Here is a 26,345-nt window from a genome sequence, read left to right as displayed (position 1 = left end):
TATTATTATTATTAAATTGGAAGCATTTAAAAACGTAGACTTAATTAAAAATGTATTAATAATGAGACGAAATTTAGAAAATAAATAAATAATAAAAAAAAACTATTAGCGTTCTAATATTTGTCCTTTTTAATTCCATCGCAGAAACTCCGCTCCAACGGTCTAACCACGCAATAGTTACATTCGTTTTTCTTATGGAAAAAGTATGTTGTGATTAAAGTCTCGTCTAAGATATGATGAATCTACATTTTCTTTTTTCTGAACCTTAATTCTTAACCTGAAAATATGATATTAATTTACTTAAATATATTCCTCTTTCAATAAATATTTTTCTTATAATAAAAGGAGAAAAAAAATGAAGAAAACCTTGTAATATATAAACATATATGATTATCTTTAAATCACATCTCACTATGTTAATTCTTTACTCATCAGCCAACCTGTAACAATTGAGCCTCCCATCTAATTTCATAATTGAACTTCGTTTAAATTATGTACACAAAAAATAATGAAATAAATAAATTTCTTTTTACTCTGTACGACGCACAAAAATTAAATTTGTAAGTGAGAAAACTATAAACGTTTTGACAAAGTCCTTGTATGATATATAAATTTATGTGGGAACATGGTAGTGGGATTATCTTAATTTGCATTGGATCAAAGGGTTTTCAAAGTCAAAGCCATTAATATGTATAATGAATAATGTGGTTTCCCCTTTACCCACTGAGGTTTTTCATTCACACTTAACGCTGTCTGTAATGTAATGTGAACAAAACATTTTACTACGCCCACAACAACACGAATTTGGTTCTTTATTAGATTGATTTTCTCTTTCTTTGAGTATTTTTATAATACACGAATTATTACTAATTTTAACATTTTAAAATATATTAAAAAAAATATTTAAAATATTAACATAGTATATTTTTAATATTCAACAAAGAATAATAAAAAAAATTAATAGAAAATCTGTATGTATGTATCGTCACTTCCATACAACAAAATTTGTTCCAAGGTCAACGTCACGGTCTTTTTCATTTACTTGGTTTCAAGAGTTTAGATTTTTTTTTTTCTCACACTGAGTTTAGAATTAAACAAGTGCTACTATATATTCATCTTATTTTAATGCAAAATGTTACTCCATTCTAGAAAATTACAATCTCTGAAATAAAGAGGAGATTATCTATATAGTATATATATGAAATAAATTTTAATTGAATACGGGTAAGACAAACTGGAGAAGAAAATAGTTTGTATATTGTCATAATAGAATGTATCACTTCTCAACAAAATTTTACTTATATAAACGAAATTCAAGAGTTTTCATTGGGTTAAAAAACAATCACACATATGTCTTCTCATACATTATCACAGACAACTTATTCTAGTTCAAAATGGAACAATAAATGATAACAAAATAGTTATTATTGTCATTGCACAAAGATTTTATTAAAAAAAAATAGAATAGACTATATGAAAGTCATAATAAAACGCATTCATAAAGAAAAAAAAATACTTATAATAAAAAAGGCTTAAATACATTTTTCGTCATCATTTTCGTAATGTTTGTTGCGAATGGTTCTCATTTTGACAGAATATTTAAAATGATCCTCATTTTCACTAAATGTTTAAATTGGTCCTCATTTTCGCAATTCGTATATTATTTGGTCATTTTCTGTGACACCGTTTAAATCAGTAACGGATACAATACACGTAACACACCCCAATGCGAAAATGAAAAACTAAGTAAACTTAATCACTAAGAAAATTCCCAAATTCTAATACTCTTCATTTATATGTTTCTTTAATACTCTAAGTCTTAGTCATAGTAATTTAAACTTGTCCTTTGGAAATTTGTTGGAAATGTCCTTGTTATTATATTAGCTAATTGATATAAAAATATATTTGTTAATTGAATTTATTCAGTGCAATGTTCGATCATAATTATGATTATGATAATGATAGTAATATTTATTTTCATTCTCATCTTAATCCACTTCTTCGTGATATTCTTGTCCAAAACATGTGTGAGCTTGTGAAAAAATTATTAAAGTGAGTTTCTTGAATTGATGTCCTTTTCTAAATCATCTAGTTTTTTTTCCTTCCCCAATTTTAATTTTCTTACTTAAGATGAACCATTTTACCCTTTGGTTATTCATTTTACTTATTTAGATTTCAAACATGATTTAACACCTTTTTTATAATCATCACTAAAAGAAGTTAATTTTCATGACATCCTCTTGTATCATCTCAACAATTTTTATTGAGGATCTTATTCTCCTTCAATTTCTTCCTAAGTTGTTCATGCTTTATCTTTATAGATTTCATATCATGACTTATATTAGTGCTCATGACCTTCAATGGTGTAATTTTGAGCTCAATTGTTTCAAAGTGGATAAAATTTGAGTGACTAAGTCTCTTGTGTTTTCAATGAGCATTTTAAAGGCTTGTTCCTCTTTTTTCTTTCATTCAACATAAATTTTTTTATCTTTCATCTAAATGGTCACGATCTCTCTTCTAGATGGATAAAATATTTAAAACTTAATTTTTTCAAAAAATAAATAATAATTCTTTATCATCTTTCCTACATTCAATAGATTATAACTTAGTCCAAGTACAAATAGAACATCTAAAATACATTCATCACTTTTGTCATCATTATCATGGGGAAATCCTTGTTCTATCCTAGGAATTTTATATTCAAACATCTTAGGAAGGTAAATTAAGATTTTATCCACCGTACATTGATCACTTGATTCTTCATCAAGAAACCTTATGCATGTGACCACTTTTAGAAGTCAATAGATAAACATTTATACAAATTCACTGTTAAGAAACCTAATAATAATAATTTTAAACTATTTTATCATATTTAGAATTTACATCCTCTTCATTCTATCTCCTTTGAAACTCCTCCTTCATCTGAACCTCTACTTTTTTTAAGCATTTTCAAAGTAATAAAAAGAGGATAAAATTAAAAGTTCAGTGCAAAAAGTAAGAAAGTGAGAGAGAGCATGGGAAGTAGTGAATGATTTGTGCATTAGATTAAGAAAGAGATGTGAGCGATATAATAATCGTGATGGCCGTCCAAGGAAGGGAAAGAACAGAATCCAAGGCAAACTTTTAATCAAAAGCAAAAGGAATGGGTGAAAAAGGGCTTTTTCTTAGGGCAATTGCATTCCCCCAACTAAAAGCCAATTCGATGAGACACTGTACTCAATTCTCAACATTAAATACTCCAAACACTATTAATTCTCACCCAAAAACTTCCATAATGCTTATTTTAAACCCAAAAACCAAGTCAAAATTGTGAAGACTGTACGACAAATTCATGCGCATTCAATCACGATGGCACCACCTCATACGTGTGTCTTCACTTGATGTTTGACAAAGTAAACCTTTCCCTTTCCAACCAGCTGCATTGCATGTCCATTTATGACACACACCAACACCCACTCTTCCCTATCAAACTACCAATTCATCCTTCTCCACCGCTTCCACCAACCTCAACTACAATTAACCGTTTCCACTGTTTTGAAACTGTCAGCCAACAAAACCAACTTTCTAAGACAAACAAGGACAAAAAACACAACTTCCACTTATCAATGAACAGAAAAACCACAACACAACATCATATTTCTTCTCTCAATCCTCCTTTCCTCTTCTCCCTTCATGTCTTTCAATATCATGCTCCAATCCTGCCCTTTGCTCACCCTTCTTTTTCTTTTACTTCTTCACACTTTCTCAATACCGACATGTCATTGCCAAACCACCGCTTCTCCTCCTCAGAACATTGAAACTTTCTATCCAAATCAAACTTCAGCACCACAACAACCTGAGACTTCGCCACAGACACAACAACAACCACCACCACCACCACCACCAATTGGTGGCTCGGCACCTGGCCGTGGTTCTTCCGGTCGTAAGATAGCCAAGGCGGTGGCTGCAACTGCAGCCAGCACCATAGTTTTTTGTGGTTTAATTTTCTTTGTGGTGCAGAGGTGCTTGAGGGCCAGAAAGAGAAAGAGAGAGGTGATAAGTAACGCCGCTTCTGGTGGAGATAACCGTGTTGTGCCTCAGGGAAATGTGTTCGAGAGAATTGATGGAAATGTGAAGGGGTTGATTGTGGATGAGGATGGTTTGGATGTGATTTATTGGAGAAAGCTTCAATCGAAGAACTCTAACAAGGATCTACATAAGGAGGTTTTGAGTAGTCCCAGAAACAAAGAAAAAGAAGATGATCATGATCAAAATCAAGCCAAGAAGTCCAAGTCCGTCCAAGAAGTTCCTCTCCTTAGAGGAAAATCTTCAACTTCCCACTTGAATGTATCTCCAGAAGAGGATGAACCATACAGATTTTCCCCACTTCCTTCTCCTCCTTCTGTTTCTGCTTCTACTCTTCCTTCATCAGCTGGGGTTGTTATCAAGGGTCCTCAGAAACCAGATTCTCCAATTCAACCCTCAACTCCACCCCCTCCCGTTTCACCATCAACACCTTCATCTTCTGTTTCTGTTTCAGCTGTTCCAGAAGCGAATAATCCTGCTCCGGCACCTCCCCCTCCCCCAATCCCAGCCAGAAGGAGTCCAGCACCACCTCCTCCTCCTCCAGCCTCATCAAAAACACTACCTCCTCCCATTGAAATCCCGGCTATTAAGCAAGGAAACTCTTCAGGAAAAGGCATCCCAGAAACCAGCAATGACCAAGTGAAGCTGAAGCCTCTGCATTGGGATAAGGTGAACACTAATAATGCTGATCACTCCATGGTTTGGGACAAAGTTGATCGTGGCTCTTTCAGGTAATCCTCATGTGTTATGTTTTGTTAAATGAAATGAAAATTTTTCTCATTCCAGCTTTGATTTGACTGATCGTCAAACCTAATATTTCAGGGTTGATCAAGATCTCATGGAAGCTCTCTTCGGTTATGTCGCCACCAACCGGAGATCTCCCAAAGGAAAAAGTCACTCAGCCATTCCTAGCAAGGATACCTCTGCTTCATCTGCAAAAGTTTTCCTTCTTGACCCGAGAAAATCACAGAACATTGCTATTGTTCTCAAATCTCTTGCAGTCTCACTAGGTGAAATTGTAGATGCACTCACTGATGGTAAGGGCCTCAAACCAGATACTCTTGAAAAGCTTGCTAGAGTTTCCCCTACAGAAGAAGAGGAATCTCTTATCCTTGAATACAAAGGAGACCCGGCAAGACTTGCAGCAGCTGAATCTTTCCTTTATAATCTCCTCAAAGCTGTTCCCTCAGCTTTTAAGCGCTTGAATGCCATGCTATTCAGGTTGAACTATGACTCGGAGATTCAAGAAACCAAGGAATCTCTTCAGACCATTGAACAGGGTTGTAAGGAGCTTAAAAATAAAGGACTCTTTGTGAAGCTTCTTGAAGCAGTGCTCAAGGCAGGAAACCGAATGAATGCAGGAACTGCAAGGGGCAATGCACAGGCTTTCAATTTGGCTTCTCTAAGGAAACTCTCTGATGTTAAGAGCACCGATGGAAAAACCACATTACTTCACTTTGTGGTTGAAGAGGTTGTTCGTTCGGAGGGTAAAAGGGTTGCTCTTAACCGCAATGGCAGCCTGAGAAGTAGTAGCAGTAGGAGCAGCAGCAGCAGTAGCAATGGAAACTATGAGAACATTGCTGCTTCAAATGAAGTGATAGAAAGGGAATATGTGACACTAGGATTGCCAATTGTAGGAGGGATCAGTTCTGAGTTATCCAATGTTAAGAAAGCAGCACAAATAGATTATAACAATTTAGTGAATTCAATCTCAGCCCTCTCAACCCGGTTAGTCAAAGTTCAAGAACTGGTTTCCCTGTGTGGAAATGGTGAAGGACAACATTTTGTAAAAGAAATGGATCATTTTCTTAGAAATGCTGAGGAAGAGCTGAAATTATTGAGGGATAAGCAAGATAGTGTATTGCAGCTTATCAAGAAAACAACACAATACTATCAAGGAGGAGCTTCCAAAGAAACTGCAGAAGACAATCTTCAATTGTTTGTCATAGTGAAGGATTTTCTGGGAATGGTTGATCAAGTTTGCATTGAGATTGCACGTGATATGCAGAAGAGAAAATTTCCTCCTAAGGCCATTTTTGGGTAGTCATCATCACTGGGACCTACACAAATCAGTTCTGTGATCGTAAAGTTGCTGAAACATACCACAACAGATAGCTCCAAAAATTATTCAACTTGTGATGTTGGATGAGGGGGCTGAAGTTCCCTAAATAAGATTTCTGAAAGATTGGAGCTTTGTTGTGTCATCATCATTCAAAGTGTTTAGAAATTACCATGGGCTACAATTCAAAAGACAATTCCTAACCACAAAATCTTCAGAAATATTGTGCAGCAGGCTATGGCTTTACCATTCATAATCTGAAACCTTCTTCATCGTTTTAACATTTTCCAGTATTAAATGTGTAAATGTAAGCGTCAACAATTCTTGAGCAAATTTAAATTCTGGTGCATATTTGTTGGATTCCTTAAGTGTCAACAAGAATTTGGTTACTTCTTTCTGTTGTATATAGTCTTGTAATTTGTAATTTTGGATATATGGATTTTATTTATATTTTTTCAGATAAAGATTCAAAATATGTCATCTGCAAAAAGATCATAGAATTAATAACTGGTATATAGTGTTATAAACACAGTTAGTCAATAGTTCAATTACCGAGTTAATAACAGTAAGAAATGTCAGAGATCTTACCTCAACTACATATTAAATGAATTTATAATATATAAAATAACTGTAAATATTAGTTTATAAATTAATTTTATAAAGTTGAATTAAACTTGAAATTTATTTTTTAAAATAATATTAAAAATATCTAAAATATATTTTAGGAACATTTGTTTTTATTGTTTATTGATGACAAAGTGGATTGTGAGTCTCCTAAATTTCTCTCTAAATTTTTAGAAGTATATAAAGGTTAAATTATACTTTAGTTGTCCTAAATTTTATTTTAAACTTTTAATTGTTCTAAACTTGTTTCAAAGTTTTACACAAGAGAACAAAAAGAGATTGCACATTTGACTTGGCATAAATCACATGTCACCAGATAACAAGTTTGGTGAAAAACAAAAGTTGACCTGAAGAGCCAACGGAATTGATGTCATAAACAATGTTGTTTTATTTTATTCGGCAAGAGATTGATTCAGATTGCTGCCAACCTTTCACCAAATAAGATTTGCTGTTAACTACTCCTCTACACGAAACAGTAAATTTGGCTTGACAATGTCCCCCAAATTCATAAAATAAATTCCAATAGACAACTATTTCAACAACCTTCTATTTTTCTACCTTCTTCGGATTAGGTGGTCTTCACAACTACACCTGCATTTAAAGTGATTTAAGATAAATTTCTCTATAGCATTTCTAACAAAAACAAAAACAAATAAAATAAAATAAAGTTTTCCATAAGCTAAATTTAATTTATATTAAACATATATAAAATTATTAAAAGAACTCGAAAAGTAAGAAATAATACACTTGTTAACATAAAAAAGATTTAGCAATGATGCACTCCACGCTGTTGACTTTCCCTTTCTAGCCATATCCAAAATCAATCAAGAACAAGACACCTGAAGCTTAACTTCGATGGAACTACTGCGAAAAATTGTGCAATGCAACTCCGATGGGTTATTGCTTGTGTAGTAGGTATCCCCATTTTCCATTCCCCATTGGGTCCCAAGAGCATTTCCCTTGATCCCACCCAAAATTAATACAAATATCCCCCCATAGATGGAAACAATGCAACCAATCATAAGAAAATGCATGCATTCTCACATTGGATACTACAGTTATACAAACACTGTTTCTCACACCAAATTTATTGCCAATAATTGATGCTTTGCTCCTTCCTTTTCCTTACATTGTTCATCAGCTCCTATAGTCCTATATAACTAGATAATTGTTCCCCTGTTGCAGACTAAACTAAGATATCATAGTGTGACCAGACTAAGATATCATAATGTTTTCAACCTCATTTTCTCATGCTTCTTAGGCTACCTCCATTTCTCCATCTTAATTTCCTCCTGCATATGCGCACAAGACAAAAATAGCAGTTAATATAGCAGAGACTTTCCACGTATTGGATGAAAAGATTTAACACGACATGGTTGGTCAACTCCAATTTGAATTGTTCAGAAAATCTTCCTACTTTCCACTCTTTATGCTGTTCTTTTACCGTTACTTTTGGTGGTAGGTATATTTGTATATAATTTAATGCATTTAGCAGTGTAATGATATTTTGAAGATCTTGTATAATGATTTTAATTCTGGGGGGTCCATAAGAATCCTTGCCAAAATCCCCAAAGTTGCAAAGGCAGTACTATATGCTTCACAGCTCAGTAATGTAGAACATAATAAATTCAGTTTTATATTTGAAAATAGTTTATATTCCATGCCTCTTAGATTTTCAGTTAAATTTTAGTTTTTTTCCATTTGTAACAGTTGCATAGTTTACTTGAAGTAGCTGACCCCACTTACGGGGAAAAGACAAAATTGTGTACTACTGTTTAAGAAAACATAATGGCATTATATACCAGGACGATTTGATGGAAAGGGAAAAGAAATTAGCAAACAGTAATATTTAACATGTGGTATAGTCCTTTAAATGATGAAAAAATGTGGACCTTATGAACTTTCATCATTATCTCTTGTGTGACCCTCCACTAAATGCTGAATCACTATGCTCATTGTGCAGAAAATATGCCTGCCTTTTTAGAGCAAAATAAGATGACTAGATCATACAGCTGTTTTCTAATTCCTACAATCACCACATATCGACTTGGACAACACAAGTTTAACTGACTTGAATTATCTATTAAGTATTAAGCACGAAGAAAAAAAATTCTGAGATAAGGTTTAACAAACTACCATTCATATATGAGAAAGATTAGCTATATAAAGTCTTCACCCTACTTGTGGACCTGGTAATGATAAATTTACAATGCCCAGTAGCAAACCTTTTCTGGGTGGTTTTTGGATGCTTTCTTCGGACCCTGGTGAAAAGCTGGCAAGGAAGTGGCCTTGATATTCTGTTTTATCTTTTCCTCCTGTGTAAAGAGTAAACATCGTTAAAAATAGCTCAACTTATGATAACCCATTCTTTAGATACAAGCAGACACACTCGAGCAATGGCAAGAGAAGGAAATTGTACCTTTGATTTCGATTGATAATGCATTCTTTCTACCTCTTTTGCATACAAATTTTCTTCTATTTTTCTTGGAAACTGCATAAAATACAAAATATTAAAGAGTTTGATCAGTAAAAATAAAACTGTAGTTTCAAAATCTCGTTAGAACCCTTGATTACAAGTGCTGGATTGTGTAGACATGCATCAAGAGTCAGGGCACACCTCTTTTCCTTTCTCTGCTTTAACATCAGCTTTTAGGCCGGAAGCAGTTCGTGCAGTATTCCCACTTCTTTTACCAGCACTGTCAACCTTGGGTGACCTATTTCATTCAACAGCATCAGCATACATGCAATTGAAATCCTTATACGTTCATGAAAATAAGTTTATGGTGCACATTCTGATAATGAAGGAAGGATGAGGCTGACAATCTATGGTCTTACTGAATGACCATGCATAATGATTTTCATGTTCCTTCTATCACAAACAAATTCTGTCCCTTCCCCACTAACAATTCTCCAGCTATGGTTTAATCTGTTCCGAATTTTCACTATATTATTAAAGAATCAATTTTACTTCAAAAGTCTAGTTCAGATAGCTCATTTGAGTGAGTCACGGGACAAGCAAGAAGAGTGCATAGGTTCAAATCAAATAATGCAGTCAACACCCCCTTTCTTGTGGAACCTCTATCAGGATGGTTCCTCCTTTCAACCAAAAAATTTTAATAAATCATATTTTACTTCAACATTATACCTATTTGGTTGAACTTCTCCATAAACAATGTTAAAAGAAAACAAGAAGCAAATATGAAATAAATTAGTTTATACATAAGCTAATTTGTAGAAGTTATCTCTCATTTAGCTTCTTCAAAATAAGATTTTTTTACTCACTCAAATTAAGTTTAGCTTTTGGAAAATTGTATTCCATTATTTTCTTCTTATATTCATCTCCTACAAGTGTTCATGAAGAAGTTTACCCAAACAAACATTATAAATTATGATATGGAAGCTGGGGGATCGGGAGCCCTGGTTTAATGGGTTTAATTGCTGCCTTGTGACCCAAGTGACATATATGAGTCAGAATCACATCCTGCAAATGCAAGGTAAGACTCTCTAATATAGGCTCACATAATGGCGATTCTATAGCACCATGCTATGGTAAAACAGCCTTTGGTAAAAGTGTACCACAACCTGGAAAAACAGAATGCTTCTATAATTGGTATTAAAATGATCGAGCATAGTTAGTAACTCAATGTTATAGTCATCAGGATAACAAAAGCAGTCTGTATTCGGAAATTGATAGACACAATAACAAGTAAAAGCACATTGCATCAAATCTGGCAATCAAAGGAAGTTCCAATTGAATAACGAACTGGCGTTGTGTTCACAATACTACTGTCATATGTCTAATTTGTATGTAAGCCAGATTTTACCTATAACAAGCTATAAGTATAGTTTATAATGTAAAATCATGACTTATTTCAGTTATACAATACATATGGTGATTGACTGTTTATACTTTCCTCGTTTACTCACATTTATATATTGTTTCCATGACTGACACTCCCCCACAGAAAACCAACATAATTTGGTCTCTATTCATATTAATGCTTTTCAGCATGCAACCATAAGAGGTTAAAACAAAGTTTATGCAAACTACATGAAGGAAATGAAATAGATGAAAATAAGAAATAAATTAATAATGTAGATTCAAAACTTACTGCCCGTATTCCTTTCGCAGAGATATAGATGTCAGATTCCTTGGCTCTGTCACCTTCGAAGGAACCTGCTCAAGAAAAATAAAAGCAAATGTTCTCAAACGAAAGTGATTGTCTACTGGTACATATAACCATTTATCAACAATAAACAGTTATCCATGCTTTTCCAAACACCTTTTCTTTTACCAAAGATTTGTTTTCACCAGAAGTTTTGGGCTGATTGAAATTTTTCTGAAAAGTCTTGAATGCTCGTTTGACTATGTCCTTATCCCCCATTCTCTCCATAATCAAAGATTTCCTCACTGAAGTACGTGGAGCAGGTTCAGATTGGCTTGGACCCAAGCTAAGGGACATGTGCAAAGTTTTATTAGGAATTTTTCTGTTCTCTGCAGTGGAACCAGTTTCCCTCCTAGATATTGATGGAGAAATTTCCCTTTTAGTTGAAGATGCAGATGACAATATTTTGGTGGTAGTTGATGTTGGCTTTGGATTCCTAGGAGTAGAAATTCGAGATGCCTTAGGCTTAGACGTAGGTTGCATGGATTTCTTCTTCCCCTTTATTGCATTACTTTCTCTGCTCACTGGGGCAACCTGTCCAAACTAGATGGTGAAAAATAGAATAATGGTAACCAAATAGCCAAATTTTAAATGGTGCTAATTATCATTTAACCACTCAATTTTTCCAATGATCCTAAATTAGCTGAGTACATGAATTAGTGCATACCTTCTTAGATACCTTTGGATTATCCATTGTCTTATATTGTGTTTCAACTTCTGAAGCCTTTACTGGCTCATTGTTTACATTGTGTGAAATTTCCTTCAAACCTTCAGCTTCAATGTTAGGACTTTCTTCTTTACTTCCTCCTTGTTCAACGCAGACAACTTCTTCCTGTTTCTCTATCAGGGAACTACCTGATCTTCTCTCCAGTTCATCATTCACTTTCTCTCCCTCAACTGATGAACCTTGATAGTCTCTTGAAACTGCGGAAGACTCCTCCAAATTACTCACATCTGTCCTAACAATCTCACCGACTGAATTGGTTTCTTGCTTAACCCCTTCACTAGAACCTTGAGCATTGGAAATATCACATTCTGCATCAGTCACACAACTGTTACAACTCAGATCTTCATCATTTTGATATTGTGGTTTAACAGAAGCTTTCTCCGTCTGCTTCTCTTGAGCAAGTAATTCGGCTTTCCGGGCAGCAACGTTCTTGTAATGAGCTTCAAAGTAAGCTTTCTTCTGAGCAACTGATCCAGGTGTGGCACACTTCTCAACTTCTTCCAAGTACTTATTCGGTGAGAAAGCAGACCATTTCTCCCAAGACAAGGAATCGTTCTCAAATCTACCGAACGAAACAGAGACTTGCAAAGCAGGATTGGAAGCTGCCGTTTCCCCCATCTGCTTACACAGCAGAGAGAAAAGGCATAAACGAAAGCCAAAAAACAAAAACTGTTTTCATTTTCATAAATACAAGGTGCAAACATAAGGACAATTCACAATAACAGCAAAAGCATATGATTTTGACAAATACAAACCGAGAAATCAACAAATCAGATAAATTTGAAAGAAAAAAGAAAGAAAGAATCAATCTTTAGTCTGAGACAACCAAAAGGATAAATGGGTTTACCTTGCCTTCAAAAATTGGTGCAACAACAACTACTCGGCCATAACCCTATATAACCCCCAAAAGTACAGAGCCATGTCCTGCAAAGAAGCAGCAGTGGGAAATTAATTATTCGGCGGATCTCAATGGAAATGGCAAGAGTAGTAAAAATTATCACAATGGGACAAAAAGAAGACTTAGAAAAATTGCAGCAAATGATGAGTAAAGGAATAGAAAGGACATGTGCATGTGGTGTGAGAATGAGAGAGCACTCATTCTCAGATTCTCTCCTTAACTTCGGTTTCCACCTCACCTTTCCAAAGTAAAGGCATAATTTATCTGCTTTTTGTACTTGTGCTGTTGTGCAAATTCCAAAGTCGTAAATGATAACCCCAATCATCAAAGACAAAGCAAGCAAGCAAACAAGAGTGAGCTAATTCCAGGGGTTGTAGATCACACCACCTGCATCACACTTGCAAAGATCACTTAACTTTTAATGGCATTCAAGTACCACTACTTTCCAGTGAAGGCCAAAGTGTAGTGGAACAGACAGAGTTGAGTTGATAAAATAATTGAGAAAGAAAAACACAAAAAGAAAAGAAACGACTTTTCAGCAAAAGAATAGTTTAATGGAGTGAATGAGATTAGCTGGCACAACTTATGAGCTTCCACCAAACATAAAACAAAGTTTCATTTTCCTCCTCTTATTGACTAACTAACTAACCACACCAATGGACTCTAGCATACACATGTCGCACAGAAGGGTTCAGAAACCGTGGGAGAGAGAGCCAAGACGGCGGTGGCGGTAATGAGATTGGATGAACCAATAACCATGACATGAAATTGAAGGCAAGGAAAGAAGGCCCACGTGAATAAAGGTGTGCTGGGAAGTGTGTGAAGGTTACATACATCATACATGTGTCATGTGACAGGTTTCTCTACTAGCTGCATTAATTATCAACCTCACTTCCCCCACATGTGGACCCATTTCGCTCACTTCAACTACAAACTGCAGATTTCATCTATTTTGAAAACTTTTACAATAACTCTTGTGTCTAAGATCAGTTTCTAAGAATTTACAAAACAGTAAAATTAAGTATACCGCAATCTTACACCATGGATTGTGATTTCATCACAGCACCTCAGAATGCTACGTTGGACTTGACTTGAAGCAGAAATCGTTTTCAGTAGCCAGCATCCACCAGTGTGTCTCACTCTCTAACTTGAAGTGATTAGATGACATTTTCCTTTGGCACTTGCTTTGTCTCCCCCGCATCCTATGCACGTAAGCTATTCTATCAATAGCCCCACTTACACAACCATGTAACTTTAATTAATATTCTCACCATCTACAACGTTACCTCAACAAGTATTTAAGATCAGAACCCTTAAACTACCTATCTTTGCCTTGTAATCTAATCTAAAAGGGTATCTAAAATGAGAAACCTTTTCGAGGTGTATGAATTTTTTGCCATTCAATTTCTTTATAGGTATTTCTCTCTCCTTCCCAATTAACAATAATTTTCAATCTCTTCAAGCAAGCTTCAAATGGTGTTGTTACTAAAGAAATTATGTACAAAGGTAATGCGTAGTGTATGCATATATGCTTGTGATGATGATGATGATGATTAGAAAAAAAAAAAAAAAAAAGGTCCAATACAATAAATTGATAACTGGATACCATAACTATATATAGGTTTTGTTTGGATAATTTTTTTTAAGCATTTTTTGATAGAGAAACAAAAGAGAAAAAAAAAATCCTTTATCTATAAATTAAAATTAGATTATATATAAATGTATTTGTGGGAGCTCTCTTTTAAAGTGTTTCTTTTTCTTTCTGTTTTTTTTTTTGGTTAATTTGTACATAAATTAATTTTTGTCTTGTGAAGAAGTTTTTATTTTTCTTCTCTTATAAATTCTTATGAGAAACCTATCCAAACATATTTATATCACATTTTTTTTAATTACTTGAAATGAGAATATTTTATAAAAAATTTATCTCACTGATTTTTTACGTTGATGTAAGATAATCTTTGGTTTCTATTTGGAAACATGATCTCATAAGAAAAAGAAAAAGAAAGCAAGGAAGAATGTCCAGATGAATTAGAGGTGACAAATTTGATAAATAGAATAAAATGTATTTTGTAAATCGGATAAGAGTTTTGATTAACTCACTTATATTCATAAAAGAAAATTAATCATTTAAAATAATTTATTTCTATTAATACATTTTTTTCACCTATGAATATCAACCCATCCTTAAAAATAAACTTTAAAATTATATTTTTAAACAAAACTTCAAAATAAATATTTGTAAAACAAATTTAAATTTTTTAAATGTGAATAGAATAATTGAATATGTCAATAAAAGAATAGATTAGTTTTGAGAAGAAATTTATAAAGGAATAGATTTAATTTAATCTATTTTTTATACTTTATAGTGATGGATGAATTTAGTTGTAGATAGCCCATATAAGAAGTAAATCAATGAATAAATTTGGAATAGATTAAAAGAAAAAGTCGGTAGATAATTAGTCCTTAAAAGTGCTAGTTAAGAAATTAAAATGATTTTTTATTTAAAAATTTAAAAAAAAAACACACACACACGCACACGTTTTAAAATATCAAAAGAGATCAAATTTTGTAATATTTCAATGTGTTTAGGCAGCTGTTACTAGAAAAGTTGGGAAAGTTAGGAACCGCAATTTTTCTCCCAAAATTTGGGCTTTAAAAAAAAGCTTGTTAGATCTGACAAGTTGGCATGTTTATATATATATATATATATATATATATATATATATATATATATATATATATATATATATATATATATATGATCTTATGAGTGACCTACCATCATTAATATTTTCGATCTTAGTTATAATTATTAAAAAACTTAGTTTATTCAGTGTAAATTTCATATTTATACAGTAAAAAAAGAAAGAATAAGATTGTAAGAATCAACCAAAAAAATAAATATAAATTTAATAAATGCACACAATTTTATAATATTATTGTGGATTAATTTTGTTTTTGTTTCTAAAGTATAATATAATGCAATTTTGGAATTCATTCTTATTCTAAAATTTGATCTTGTTTTGTCTTCGTATTTAAGAAATACATGGATCTAATCATCCTCGTATGTTTTAGATTTTTCTTGATGTGTCAAATATGTTGTCACATATATCCACATGTGTGTTTAAGTGTACCTTCTTTCCCTCTTCCTCACCTTCTCTCGTGGCTCTTTTTCCTCCCTCACCATTCCTAGCCACTCCTCCTAATGGCAAACCCCTAGTCAAAGGATCAACCACAAGAATCATGGTCAAGCGCATACAAGAAGAGTGAGCTTCATCTGAGACAGGTGGACCCTAGCTCGAGCTCACCTTTAGGTTTACTTTAGCCACTTTTCCTTAGAGTTGATCCAACCTCTTTTGAGAGCACCCAAACACTATCTTATCTTCACCATCATCGAACCATATCACCCATTTCCCATAGGCTTCACAACCTTGGAGCCTACCTTTTTGCATGCACCACTTTGTTGGGAGGAGGATCCATCATCTCCACATTCCCCACCCTCTCTAGTATAGAAATCAGTTAAATATAGTTCATTCTTATAAAAGCCACTATCTCTCTAGGAAGAAATAACTCTCCTCTCCACTACCTTCTCTCTTAGATTTCTGACCTTCTACCCATTTGTTTGAAGATCAAAGAGCATTGTAGTATCTCTTGGCGATGAGGCCTACCATTTTGTTTTATAGATTTGTTGAACATAGTAAGTTCTTGTTTTTCTCCTTTTAGAAGTCAATTTGGGGGGGGGGGGTGGTTAGGTTGCATGTGTGGTGTGGGAGCCATTGATGAATCTCTGTTCAAAAGACCATTAGGGTATGATCGGATTGTTGATTTGTATCCTCTTTGTGTTGATTTTATCTTTAGTGGTCAGGGGTGTTTAGTGTCAAAGATACCTTGGTATTGCTTTTTAGCATGCAAGGGAAGTTAGTTTTTCAATAATTGTCATGTATTTTGGTGAGGATATGTCTTTCTTTTGAATTTGATTTATTAAAGTCGAATTATGAATTGATATTGTTGTGATGAAATAATTTTGTATTAAACTAATTGGGATGAATACATGATTGGTTGGGGCAATATGTTTTCTAAAAAGAGTAGTAGGTCTTATTCAATTGGTATTAGAGAGTAAATGTTATACTTGCAAAAATATTGGTTTTTGGCTGTTGTTAGGAACTCTTCTATGAAACCTTTGAATCGGGCTGATTTGGCACTTCCTAAGCTAAGAGCCTGGTATTTTTAAAGTATTATGAATTTGTTAAGTAAGGAATAGCTCAAGAAATGTCAAATTGTTCAACTAAACTTCAAAAAGGGAGTTTAGATTACTAATACACTGCAGGGCGCCACTACAATGTCGTTGGGCATCACTTGGATAGTGTCCTCTAACTTGGTTTTTGCTGGATGGGAGTTTTCGTCATTATGTAACACCAAAGTTAATGAGATCACTGACTTCTAAGTGTTGGGCAACACTCATGGTCATTGGGCACTACCTTATGATTTTAAATCCTAGAAGTTCCAAGGGTGCTTTCGTTGGGTGCAATTGGGCTCGTCAAGTGTCAAAGGGTAGTGTTAGGCATCATCTATCTACCGTAGGGCGAAATTCTTGCAGAGGCACCTATGTTTGAATTACAGGGAGCAAATGTGGTGGTTGTTGTGCAGAGATCATATGACTTTTATTGCATGATTTAACTTGTAATTAGTCCATCTTTGAAACATTGACCAAATTTAGTGCTTCAACTTTAGAAATACATGCATTTAGTCATTTTAAAAAGAGTTTGTTAAATTTATTTGACATTTCAAATGCATTTCATGATAGCACTTGAGTTGTTTACACCATTTGACACATTTTCGTTTCAATGTTACCTGAGAAATTCATTTGAAATGTCAAATAAACTAAACAAAATTTGGTTAAAAGGACTAAATTCACGTATTTCTAAAGATGGGAGACTAAATTGGTTCAAAGTTTCAAAAAGGGACTAATAACAATTTTCACTGAAAGTTAAGGACCAAAAACATTATATATACATATTACAATAATTTTTTTGAATATATACATCAAATCACTCCACTTAAATACTCAAATTATTTTATTTTTTACATCTTTACCTTTATAATTTTTTAGACTTGAAATTTTTTACACTTGTAAACAATAAAATAATTTCAATACTTAGGTGTAGTGATTTGATGTGTAAATTTAAAAAAATTATTTTAACATGTATATATAAGTTATAATTAAGCTTATTTAATAATTTGGTCTTAACTTTGAAAGGAAAAAATTGGATCGTTTTAAAAAACAAGGGTACTAAATTAAACCAAAAATTTAAATAGAAAACTAGATTAAAAACAACTATTACCACTACCACGTGTCACAATTGTAAACTGTCACGTGACACGACGGTAACCTGACACGTGACAGTTTATAAATTTAAAAAATAAATAAAAAATTAAAAATCCCATAGCTTGACATGTGTCCTGTATGGACACGGTGTTAACTCCAACTTAATGGAGATGACCAAAAAATTAAACCTTTTTAAATAATTGGACAACTAAACTGAATCAACCAATAATAAAGGGACCAAATTGAACCAAATCAAAAAATTTGGAGACTAAATAATTATTTATACCTATTTTTATCTATCGTTATCATTCCTATGCTTTACTGAACACAACGATAAGAAACAAATAGAAGATAAGTAAAAATTTCAACACCCTATGTATATTTTTCGGCAAATTGTTAATATCTTCCATAAATTTATATTAAACGAAACTTCTATGTTTATAATTTTAAATGAACGTTCATTATCTTTATGTTTTAATAATATCATATTTATATTTTTTATAATTCTAAATAAACAATACTTTTTATATTTTTATTAAATGCCATTTTTATTTACTTTTAATAAAGTGACAATTTTATATTTCAAAATTTTATTTCTTTCTCTAAATTTTAATGAATATGATTTATAAATAAAATAAGATAAAGTGAGTGTCACTTTAATAGAACTTCATGGAAGGTGAATGCCATTTATGGAATATGCTTCACTCTTCCAAGATCAAATATGTCAAACTCTTACTTCATAGCGTTTTTAAACCATTTGAACATTGTTTGATCATTCCATATACACTCTAGGAAATTTGTCACCTTGTTTTGTCTTTGTAAACAAGGTATGCATGCTAAGACACATTTCCAAACCCTCTATGATGAAATAGCACTTTATTTTGTAGAACCAAGCTCGTGAAACTTGTTTGAGTTCGTAAAAAAAATTTGATTAGTCTATTAATCTTGTTTCCTTCACCCTTCTGGCCAGAATTTCTTGGGAATTTGTTTCTCCAAAAGAAACTCCAACAATCTTTCTCATAAAGTGAGTCCCTTCCTTATTGTTATACTCTCCCTTAAACAAATATATCCTTATCTGAACCGGTGGAGATAAACTAATAACTAATGCCATGTTGAACTTTCAAACTCTAAACAACTAAAGAGGACAGAAAAGTAACAAAGTTCTAAACAAGCGTAATGGACAAAAAAGTAGGATGGTGAACACCAGTAAAAGAAAACTAACATATCTAACCTATGTAAAGAGTTCAGTCAGATCACACTCATTTAACTGTCCAGAGAAACACTAATTTTTAATATCCAGAAAATTTCAATAGAACACAATCTTGTGAATACTTAGTTATAAAATAATGGCACAATTTTGCCACCAAGTTTTATACAACGAAATCCTCAAAATTTGCAAGACACTATTTGCATGATTAATCAATTGATAACGCTATGATTGTTAGATCCTCCAATATTACACTGCAAAACATTAATTTCCGCCACAATTTGATATACAATTTGGGGAAAGCTCAGCAAACAGGCAAGGATGATCGTCTGAACCTTTTAGTCTTCATTATTTTGACAGGTCTGAAATTAGGGAATATAAATTCAAAGGAAAGGTTTTCCATCAGGGCAAGGTAGCTTTAAGTTCTTTCCTATCAGGGCCCCAAGCCTGAAATTCAGAAAATCACCAATCAGACTTGAATAAAACACATAATCCACCAAGTAACTAAAAACATTCACTAGGCATATGCCTCTAATTTACAGGTATTTTAAAAATTGGATCTGTTTTCACTTCGAGAATTGAACAGCGTATAAATAAAATCAACCCATCCATGCTAAATTAGTCTTCCCATCATGATTTCAAATATGAAAACTCTTATTTAAAGTACTCTCTTCTTTTCAAAAGTGATTATCATTTGACAGGTTTTAATTGGTTTTAAATTATTTGAGACTTTTACGGAACTACGTACTAACTATTTTTTTCTTTTCAACTTTATCCGTAACTTTTTGATAATCTCCATTAAGAAGAATAAGAGAGTATTAATGGAATGAATGAGTAAGCTTTCTTAATCCTTGTACAAAGCCTTCCATTTTAGTAAATAGTTTTGAATCGGAAGGTGTAATAGTTTCCCCAATTTTAAGCAAAAGATTACTGCATCTTTCATGAATCGTTTGATTGGTTATACCCAAATTCATGTAACATTTGATAACAAAAGAATGAAGAAAGCTGGACCAAAGAATGAGTAGAGATGAAAGTTTCACTACCTCGACACCTAAACCTTTAACATATACGTTCTTAAATAAATCAGATGGCTCAGGCATTTGACTTTCCTGGAAATCAGAAAAGAACATAACTATGAGAGACTGTAAATCACGTAGAACTGCAAAAGATGGAAATAAATATGTGGAATACCAAAATTAGTAAGAGAAGAATAAAAAATAGTTTCACCTTTGCTTTGGCAATGACTTGGTCAACTTCTTTTCTGGCTTCCTTTTCAATGTCCTGAAAGATGTGCATATTACTTTAGCGTTAAAAACTAATGTTCCATCAACATTAATATCATAACAATAGGAACTTTGATTTCTTTAACAAAAAGCAGAGATCAACATCTTACAGCGGAGGCACACCTCTTTAATTCCTCTAAATCAAAAACACAACAAAAAGGAAAATGGTTATAGGTTGTTCAAGGGGTTTTCTTCTCCCCTGCCATATGGCCCCAAACCCTCGCTCAATGTCAAGGAGAGAGGATTGAAAAGGTAATGATAGGTGAAGTATTTACTAGAATGGAAGATACCGTATGGAGTATACCCCCACCCTGCCCCAATTCACAGGGCCTACTCCATCAAACAACTTTACGGCAGAAAGAAAATAAACGAAAATTAATTTGAATACCAGCCTCTGTGCTGTATCGCGATTTGAGTCTTACTCGCGAAAGATCACCTTCACAAACCTAACTACCTGATACAGCTTATCCTCCTTGTTTTGAGCATTACTATATTCCTACCCCTTCTAGTAGACAATTGTCAAACATGACAGTTCTATCTATGTCTTGCTGTTTTAATTGACCCTTTAAACTACTTGGCCATAAAGTTCCCTCTTTCCCTTTCCCTGTTTTCCATGATTTCCGTCAGTAGAATTCATATTTCACACCTTGCCTTCAGCATCCATAGGTGTACACGTTGGTCGGGTGCCTTAATGTCCTTACTCCCATTCATTCCTAATACTATCGCTTGTCTAACATTAGTATACGAGACACTTGCGTGATAAACTAGAAGCCGTTCCAAATGGGCAGAAAATTTGTGACACTTATTCCAAATTTAAAGAAAATCATGACATATAATCCATGATAGACAAACAGGTCATATCATCCTTCAACACACGGCATAACATAACTTAGAGGCTTTTTAATATAGATACAATATTATGAAAAAATAGACTTGCACAATTTCACGAAAGTAACAATTGGAAATCTATTATATGAACATAAAACTTACACATTCCTAGATGACCTACGGCAAAATAAAGAAAACTGTTTCATGAACTTCAAAAGTAAAATACCACAATGCCAAGAAAAAATTGACCACAAATATTAAGATGAAAGCAAGATCGCAGGAGTATTTAAAATAAAACGAACACGTCACATTTTAAAATTGAGGTGTGGAGCTTGAGTACAAACTTCACTCAATCACCTTTAGCTCCTTTTCAGTAGAAATCTCGTGAACTAATAGCAGCTTTCTTACTCTTTCAATTGGATCACGCACCTATAATCAAATGACAGGACTTAATAAAAGAGATAGAGTAAACTTCTCAATGCAATTAAAATAATAAGACATACAACCATGGTCATAGTAATATATACCTGTCTCACACCAGAAATTTCATCACGAGTGCGGTATGTGCTGCCAGGATCAGACATGGAGTGGCCATGGTATCTGTATGTGTCCATTTCAAGAATCTGGACAAAATAATTAAGAGAAAAAATTATTATAATATGAGAGAATAAAAGAATCAAGCTAAACATAAATTTAAGAAATATAAGTACAAATTAGAAGTAAATTTACTCACAATGGGGCCATTCTTCAAAGCAAACTCCTTGGCATATTTACAAGCTTGTTTCACAGCAAGAACATCCATGCCATCTACCTGCACAAATTAACTTCTAAAACGATAAAAAAACAGTGTTCACGAAAAGACTACAGTGTATATTTAACTATGTGCATATATAGTTATCAATCAGGGATTGCAACCCGCCAATCTTGAGCTACCACTAACCAGCAACAAAAATTGCCACGAAAGTAGAGCAGACAGTGGAAGGGCTGCTATACCACAGTCTCATATAAAACATAAATAATTTATTTACACTATACACACATACATGCTCTAAATAAAAACATTTATAATTGGAAAGGATACATACAAACATGAAAAACGAGGTTGAATCGTTTTGTGCTGTGTTTTTGGGCAAATCAAAAGCTTTGATATGAATTTCCTTTTAAACACTGCTTCACACAGCTAAAAAGAGTTGTTGGTAATAGAAAAATGGATATTGTCTTACGAACTGAGACAATATAATTTTTTATAATTAAACCTTAGTTTTTTGGTAAAGATTTTTCATAATCAAATTCCACCTTTGTTTAGAGAATATGCATAAAAGATAAGAGATCAAAAATACTAACATAATCTTTTATATTCATTCCCCCATTACTTATCAATATCCTTTAGAACTTGCTTAAAGTGATCTGTGGTGGGTCTATCTCATGCCTCCCACACAAAATTATCTTTATTATATGACTTTTTGTGGATGTCTTTTTGTGCTTTATGTGGATTTATCTCTTGAAAAGTAAGTCCGGGGCTCTTTTAGCGCTCAAACACTTCAAAACCATGGCAGAATTAGTATTTGGGACTCCCCTTATTAAGTCCCTTCAAACTGACTGGGATGAAGCATTTACTAAGTACCCAACTAATTTAGGCATTGTTCGCCATCTAATATGTCCTTACACATCATCATCAAAATGATGTAGATGAAAAGAAGACGTAAGCACACAGTTCAGCGGGTCTCACCCTCTTGAGTCATGCCTCACTTCATTTAAAATTTTCAAGCAATGCTTTTCTCACTGTTGTTTTTTTAATTAACTGCCTGCATACATCATCCCTCGATTTTGTTGTCCCTTGTACTACCTTGTTCAAACAACCACCTGATATCACTTCCTAAAAGTTTTTGGTTGGCATGTTTTCCTTTACTTCAGCCTGACGACCTCAATAGCATGACTTTCGCTCCCTCTAATGCATAATTTTAGGCTACTCCGCCTCTCAGAAGGCTTACAAGTTTCATCCCCACAGGTCCAATATTCATCTCTAGAGACAATGTCTTTAATGAAACTCAATTCCCCCAAGCCACTGTTCCTCCTCATTCAACCTCTCCTTCCCAGTCCAATCACAACAAAACTCTAAATCTATCACTTTATCTCAACATTCAGACCCTATTTCTCCTCTACTCCAACCTGCCAATGTCCATCCATCTAACTCGCAATCAACAAATCAATAACAAGAATCATTGCCCATACAGACATTCAACTTTGCGAACAAAAACGAAGTCTGGAAAAGAAAGAAACAGCCAAAAAGGAAAATATATAAAAATTGAGGGTGCAGAAAGAACACAACACAGGAGAACAGATAAAACAGGAGAAGTCAACACCAATCAGGCTTCACTGCAATGTGCGAACAGGGAGCCATTCAATATTCACAACGCATTTCCTTAAACAAAATAAAGCCATCAATCTCTCTAACCTTCAATCCAGGAGCATAATCCCCACGCTTGTAATAAGCAGGACTCTTAGCAGCTCTCCACTCAGCAGTCCCCATTCCATCTGTCCCACAAATCAACCAAATTAATCCTCAACCCTAATCAACGAAGGCCTCGTTCCGATAAGTTATCAATAAGCACTACTAAGCTTCTCCCAAGTTAAAATTAACTTATGTGTAAACTCAAATAAACTTTTGGAGAACTTGCCAGAGAATTCTGCAAATTTTAACTTATGAGCAAAGCTTATTCAAAAAAGAATTTAAACAATTCTAAAACCACCTCACATTTCAAACCACTAACCAAACAAGGTCAAACTCACAATGGTTATTCTCGCAGACAAAAATGGAAGGAAGTTCCCAAAGCGCAGCAATGTTAAGCGCCTCGAACAACTGCCCCTGATTGGCAGCACCATCACCGTACAAAGAAAACGTAACATTCTCATCCTTACAATACTTCTGAGCAAAGGCCAATCCACAACCAAGCGGAACCTGAGCCCCTACAATGCCATGCCCACCGTAGAAGCCACCCTCTTTCCTGTAAAAGTGCATGGAACCACCTTTCCCCTTCGAGCAACCGTCGCGGCGGCCCATGAGCTCAGCGAAGATCTCGATCAGGGTTCCGCCGCGGCTCAGGAAGGTGCAGTGGTCACGGTAAGCAGTGATGATGCAGTCCTTGCGCGTGATCGCGGCCTCCATCCCCACCGCGACGGCCTCCTGCCCGTCGTAGAGGTGGCAGAAGCCGCGGATCAGCTTGGCCTTGTAGAGGGAGTCCGCCGCGATCTCCATCCGCCGCATCAGCGTCATGTCACGGAAGAACGAGAAGAGCTCCGCCGCGGAGGTCTCAACGGAACGTGAGGGCTCGTCGCAGCGATGGGTGGTGAAGGGAAGCGAAGTCTCCACGGTGAGAGGTTCCGTGGACAACGAGGACACCGAACGTCGTCGTAGCGACAAGCAAGAGGACAGTGGTTTCAACAGATTCCATGGCGATGGTGAAGCAACTCGTGATAGAGCCATTGCGATCGAAAGAATGAGGCAAGAAACCAAAAGTGAATTTATTTGAAAATTGGGTTCGATTTTAGAAAAAAAAGGAATTCAAATAAATAAAAAAATTAGTTAGTTGCAGAGTTAGGTGAGAGTGACGATGGAAGAGTGACAAAGATAGAACGAAAAGGAATTTGCATTCGGTGTGTTAATCAATGATGGAATTGTGTACACTCTCTTCTATGTACATCGTTGATCTTCCTCATTTTCTTTGGGTGAGTCACGTTTCATTTGAGCACCTCGTTCTGTCCCACGTGGATCGATATAAACCGTTAGACATAGACCGAACATGCCACTATATTAATCTTGAATTCACCGAATTCATATCCCACAACAGGAGAATTTTCGTTTCGTTCTTATGATTAAAGTACTTGAATTGCAGGGCTTGTCCCCCAATAAATTCCGCTCTGCTACACAATAATCTACTATCTATGTACTTAGTACCACGTCTTTTTCTCTCTCTATATTTATCTGATTTTGTTTTTTTCAATTTAATATTATAAATTGGATTATTTATGTATTATAATTGCGTAATTTTTATTATTTCATAACTTTGATTTATTAACTTGAAAGTGGATCATAATATAGAATTATCTCTTTTAATATCAGATCCTAAGAAAGAAACGCAAATGTTTAAGGAACTAAAATTGTTTAAATAATTTTAGAATTAAAAATGTTTATAGTCTAAAATTATAATTTATCACGTCTTAAATTGATATATTTTAATCCTAAACCTTAAAATGATATTAAATGACTCATATTTAAGTTTAAATATGCAACGAAGTCAAAAATAAATTATATCAAAGCTTAAAACAGAAATAAACTTTAATTTAATTTTAAAATTTTAACTAAAAATATATTTAATCTAATGTTATATTTTTTAATAATAAAAACTGAAAATTCATACTTCTACTGGACGATATTTTAGTTACTTTAACTGAAATATACCAAAAATATATTTTAACTTACTAAAATAAAGCTTATAGTTTGAAATAAATATATCTTAGTTTTTCAACAAAAAAAAAAAAGAACTTCCGCTTTTGGCCATTAATTTTTCCAAGGTTTGACCATTGAAATATTCTGTGTCGTTTTGTCGCCGCCATTTTTAACTTGAAAAAAAAACCTTGCTCGCAAACTGCAAACGGAATTCGTTTTACGTTTTTGATAATTAAAAATTGATTCTGATGTTAAGCATGGAGTTTTTTTCCCAATTTTTTGTGCAGCACTTTGTTAATATCATATTTTTAAAGAAATTATTTTCTTTTCAATGAGTTAAAGAAAAATACTTTTAAAATAAAGTTTTATAAGACTTTTGTATTAAATACTTATATATTTTGCGTATTATGCACACACATAACATAATTGTGTTATGTGGCTCAGATCATTGTGATGAAGAGTAGAATTATTAAATCAAATATTTAACTTCGGTTGCTCTCTTTGATGCTAAGAAATGTGGGCAAAAATTCAGCTTTCTCGCAAGTGAACTCTCTCATTACTGTATGTGGTTTATTTCTTCCTCCACCCCGTAATTCCTTCTTTCACACCCCTAATATTTTTAAAATATCCATTTTAGCCTTTTTGTTTTAAAATATCTATCGGTGTCTCCAATGTCCTTATTTGTGAGTAGGGATGTCAACGGGACGGGTAGGGT

General features: G+C 33.9%; 3 protein-coding genes across 7 annotated transcripts; 1 reads left to right on the top strand and 2 right to left on the bottom strand.

The window, feature by feature from the left end:
• The first annotated feature begins 3,095 nt into the window (after positions 1–3,095).
• LOC114178801 (formin-like protein 4) lies at positions 3,096–6,580 on the top strand. Its single transcript, XM_028064900.2, has 2 exons — positions 3,096–4,796; positions 4,888–6,580. Exons 1-2 carry the CDS (start codon positions 3,673–3,675, stop codon positions 6,107–6,109), a joined length of 2,346 nt encoding a protein of 781 aa, XP_027920701.1. The 5' UTR covers positions 3,096–3,672; the 3' UTR covers positions 6,110–6,580.
• Positions 6,581–7,416: 836 nt separating this feature from the next.
• LOC114178430 (uncharacterized) lies at positions 7,417–13,344 on the bottom strand. Of its 4 annotated transcripts, none has more exons than XM_028064329.2 (10): positions 13,189–13,344; positions 12,778–12,926; positions 12,489–12,565; positions 11,582–12,259; positions 11,032–11,448; positions 10,861–10,925; positions 9,366–9,462; positions 9,168–9,239; positions 8,974–9,063; positions 7,417–8,040 (listed from the first exon to the last, which is right to left on the bottom strand). In XM_028064329.2, exons 4-10 carry the CDS (start codon positions 12,257–12,259, stop codon positions 8,011–8,013), a joined length of 1,449 nt encoding a protein of 482 aa, XP_027920130.1. In that variant the 5' UTR covers positions 12,489–12,565; positions 12,778–12,926; positions 13,189–13,344; the 3' UTR covers positions 7,417–8,010. The 4 variants fall into 4 exon arrangements, with proteins under 4 accessions (XP_027920130.1, XP_027920132.1, XP_027920134.1 ...); XM_028064331.2 differs by having other exon boundaries at positions 13,212–13,344; XM_028064333.2 differs by having other exon boundaries at positions 11,044–11,448; positions 12,778–13,338.
• Positions 13,345–19,133: 5,789 nt separating this feature from the next.
• LOC114178926 (pyruvate dehydrogenase E1 component subunit alpha, mitochondrial-like) lies at positions 19,134–24,837 on the bottom strand. 2 transcript variants are annotated; one of them, XM_028065072.2, is made up of 8 exons: positions 23,974–24,818; positions 23,639–23,718; positions 21,917–21,994; positions 21,711–21,806; positions 21,541–21,612; positions 20,300–20,353; positions 20,116–20,181; positions 19,134–19,519 (listed from the first exon to the last, which is right to left on the bottom strand). In XM_028065072.2, the coding sequence occupies exons 1-8, from the start codon at positions 24,665–24,667 to the stop codon at positions 19,475–19,477; spliced, it is 1,185 nt and encodes a 394-aa protein (XP_027920873.1). In that variant the 5' UTR covers positions 24,668–24,818; the 3' UTR covers positions 19,134–19,474. The 2 variants fall into 2 exon arrangements, 1 of the variants encoding a protein (XP_027920873.1); XR_014994066.1 differs by lacking the exon at positions 19,134–19,519 and having other exon boundaries at positions 20,110–20,181; positions 21,493–21,612; positions 23,974–24,837.
• Between the last annotated feature and the right edge of the window lie 1,508 nt (positions 24,838–26,345).

Source organism: Vigna unguiculata, chromosome 3 (assembly GCF_037176805.1).
Source record: "Vigna unguiculata cultivar grain cowpea cultivar isolate G323 ecotype 2 chromosome 3, ASM3717680v1, whole genome shotgun sequence".
NCBI classification, from domain to species: domain Eukaryota; kingdom Viridiplantae; phylum Streptophyta; class Magnoliopsida; order Fabales; family Fabaceae; genus Vigna; species Vigna unguiculata.
This window is presented reverse-complemented; position numbering and strand designations above follow the sequence as displayed.

Bases quoted from the DNA above. Each gene is read 5' to 3' on its own strand.
- LOC114178801 (XM_028064900.2), top strand. From the start codon at position 3,673: ATGTCTTTCAATATCATGCTCCAATCCTGCCCTTTGCTCACCCTTCTT. The intron at 4,797-4,887 runs GTAATCCTCATG...CTAATATTTCAG, and splicing joins GTTGATCGTGGCTCTTTCAG to GGTTGATCAAGATCTCATGG.
- LOC114178430 (XM_028064329.2), bottom strand. From the start codon at position 12,259: ATGGGGGAAACGGCAGCTTCCAATCCTGCTTTGCAAGTCTCTGTTTCG. The intron at 9,240-9,365 runs GTGTGCCCTGAC...TATTTTATGCAG, and splicing joins AAGCAGAGAAAGGAAAAGAG to TTTCCAAGAAAAATAGAAGA. The intron at 9,064-9,167 runs GTACAATTTCCT...CTCTTTACACAG, and splicing joins ATTATCAATCGAAATCAAAG to GAGGAAAAGATAAAACAGAA.
- LOC114178926 (XM_028065072.2), bottom strand. From the start codon at position 24,667: ATGGCTCTATCACGAGTTGCTTCACCATCGCCATGGAATCTGTTGAAA. The intron at 21,613-21,710 runs GTATATATTACT...ATTTGATTATAG, and splicing joins AAATTTCTGGTGTGAGACAG to GTGCGTGATCCAATTGAAAG. The intron at 20,354-21,540 runs GTGATTGAGTGA...CACATCTTTCAG, and splicing joins CTACTGAAAAGGAGCTAAAG to GACATTGAAAAGGAAGCCAG.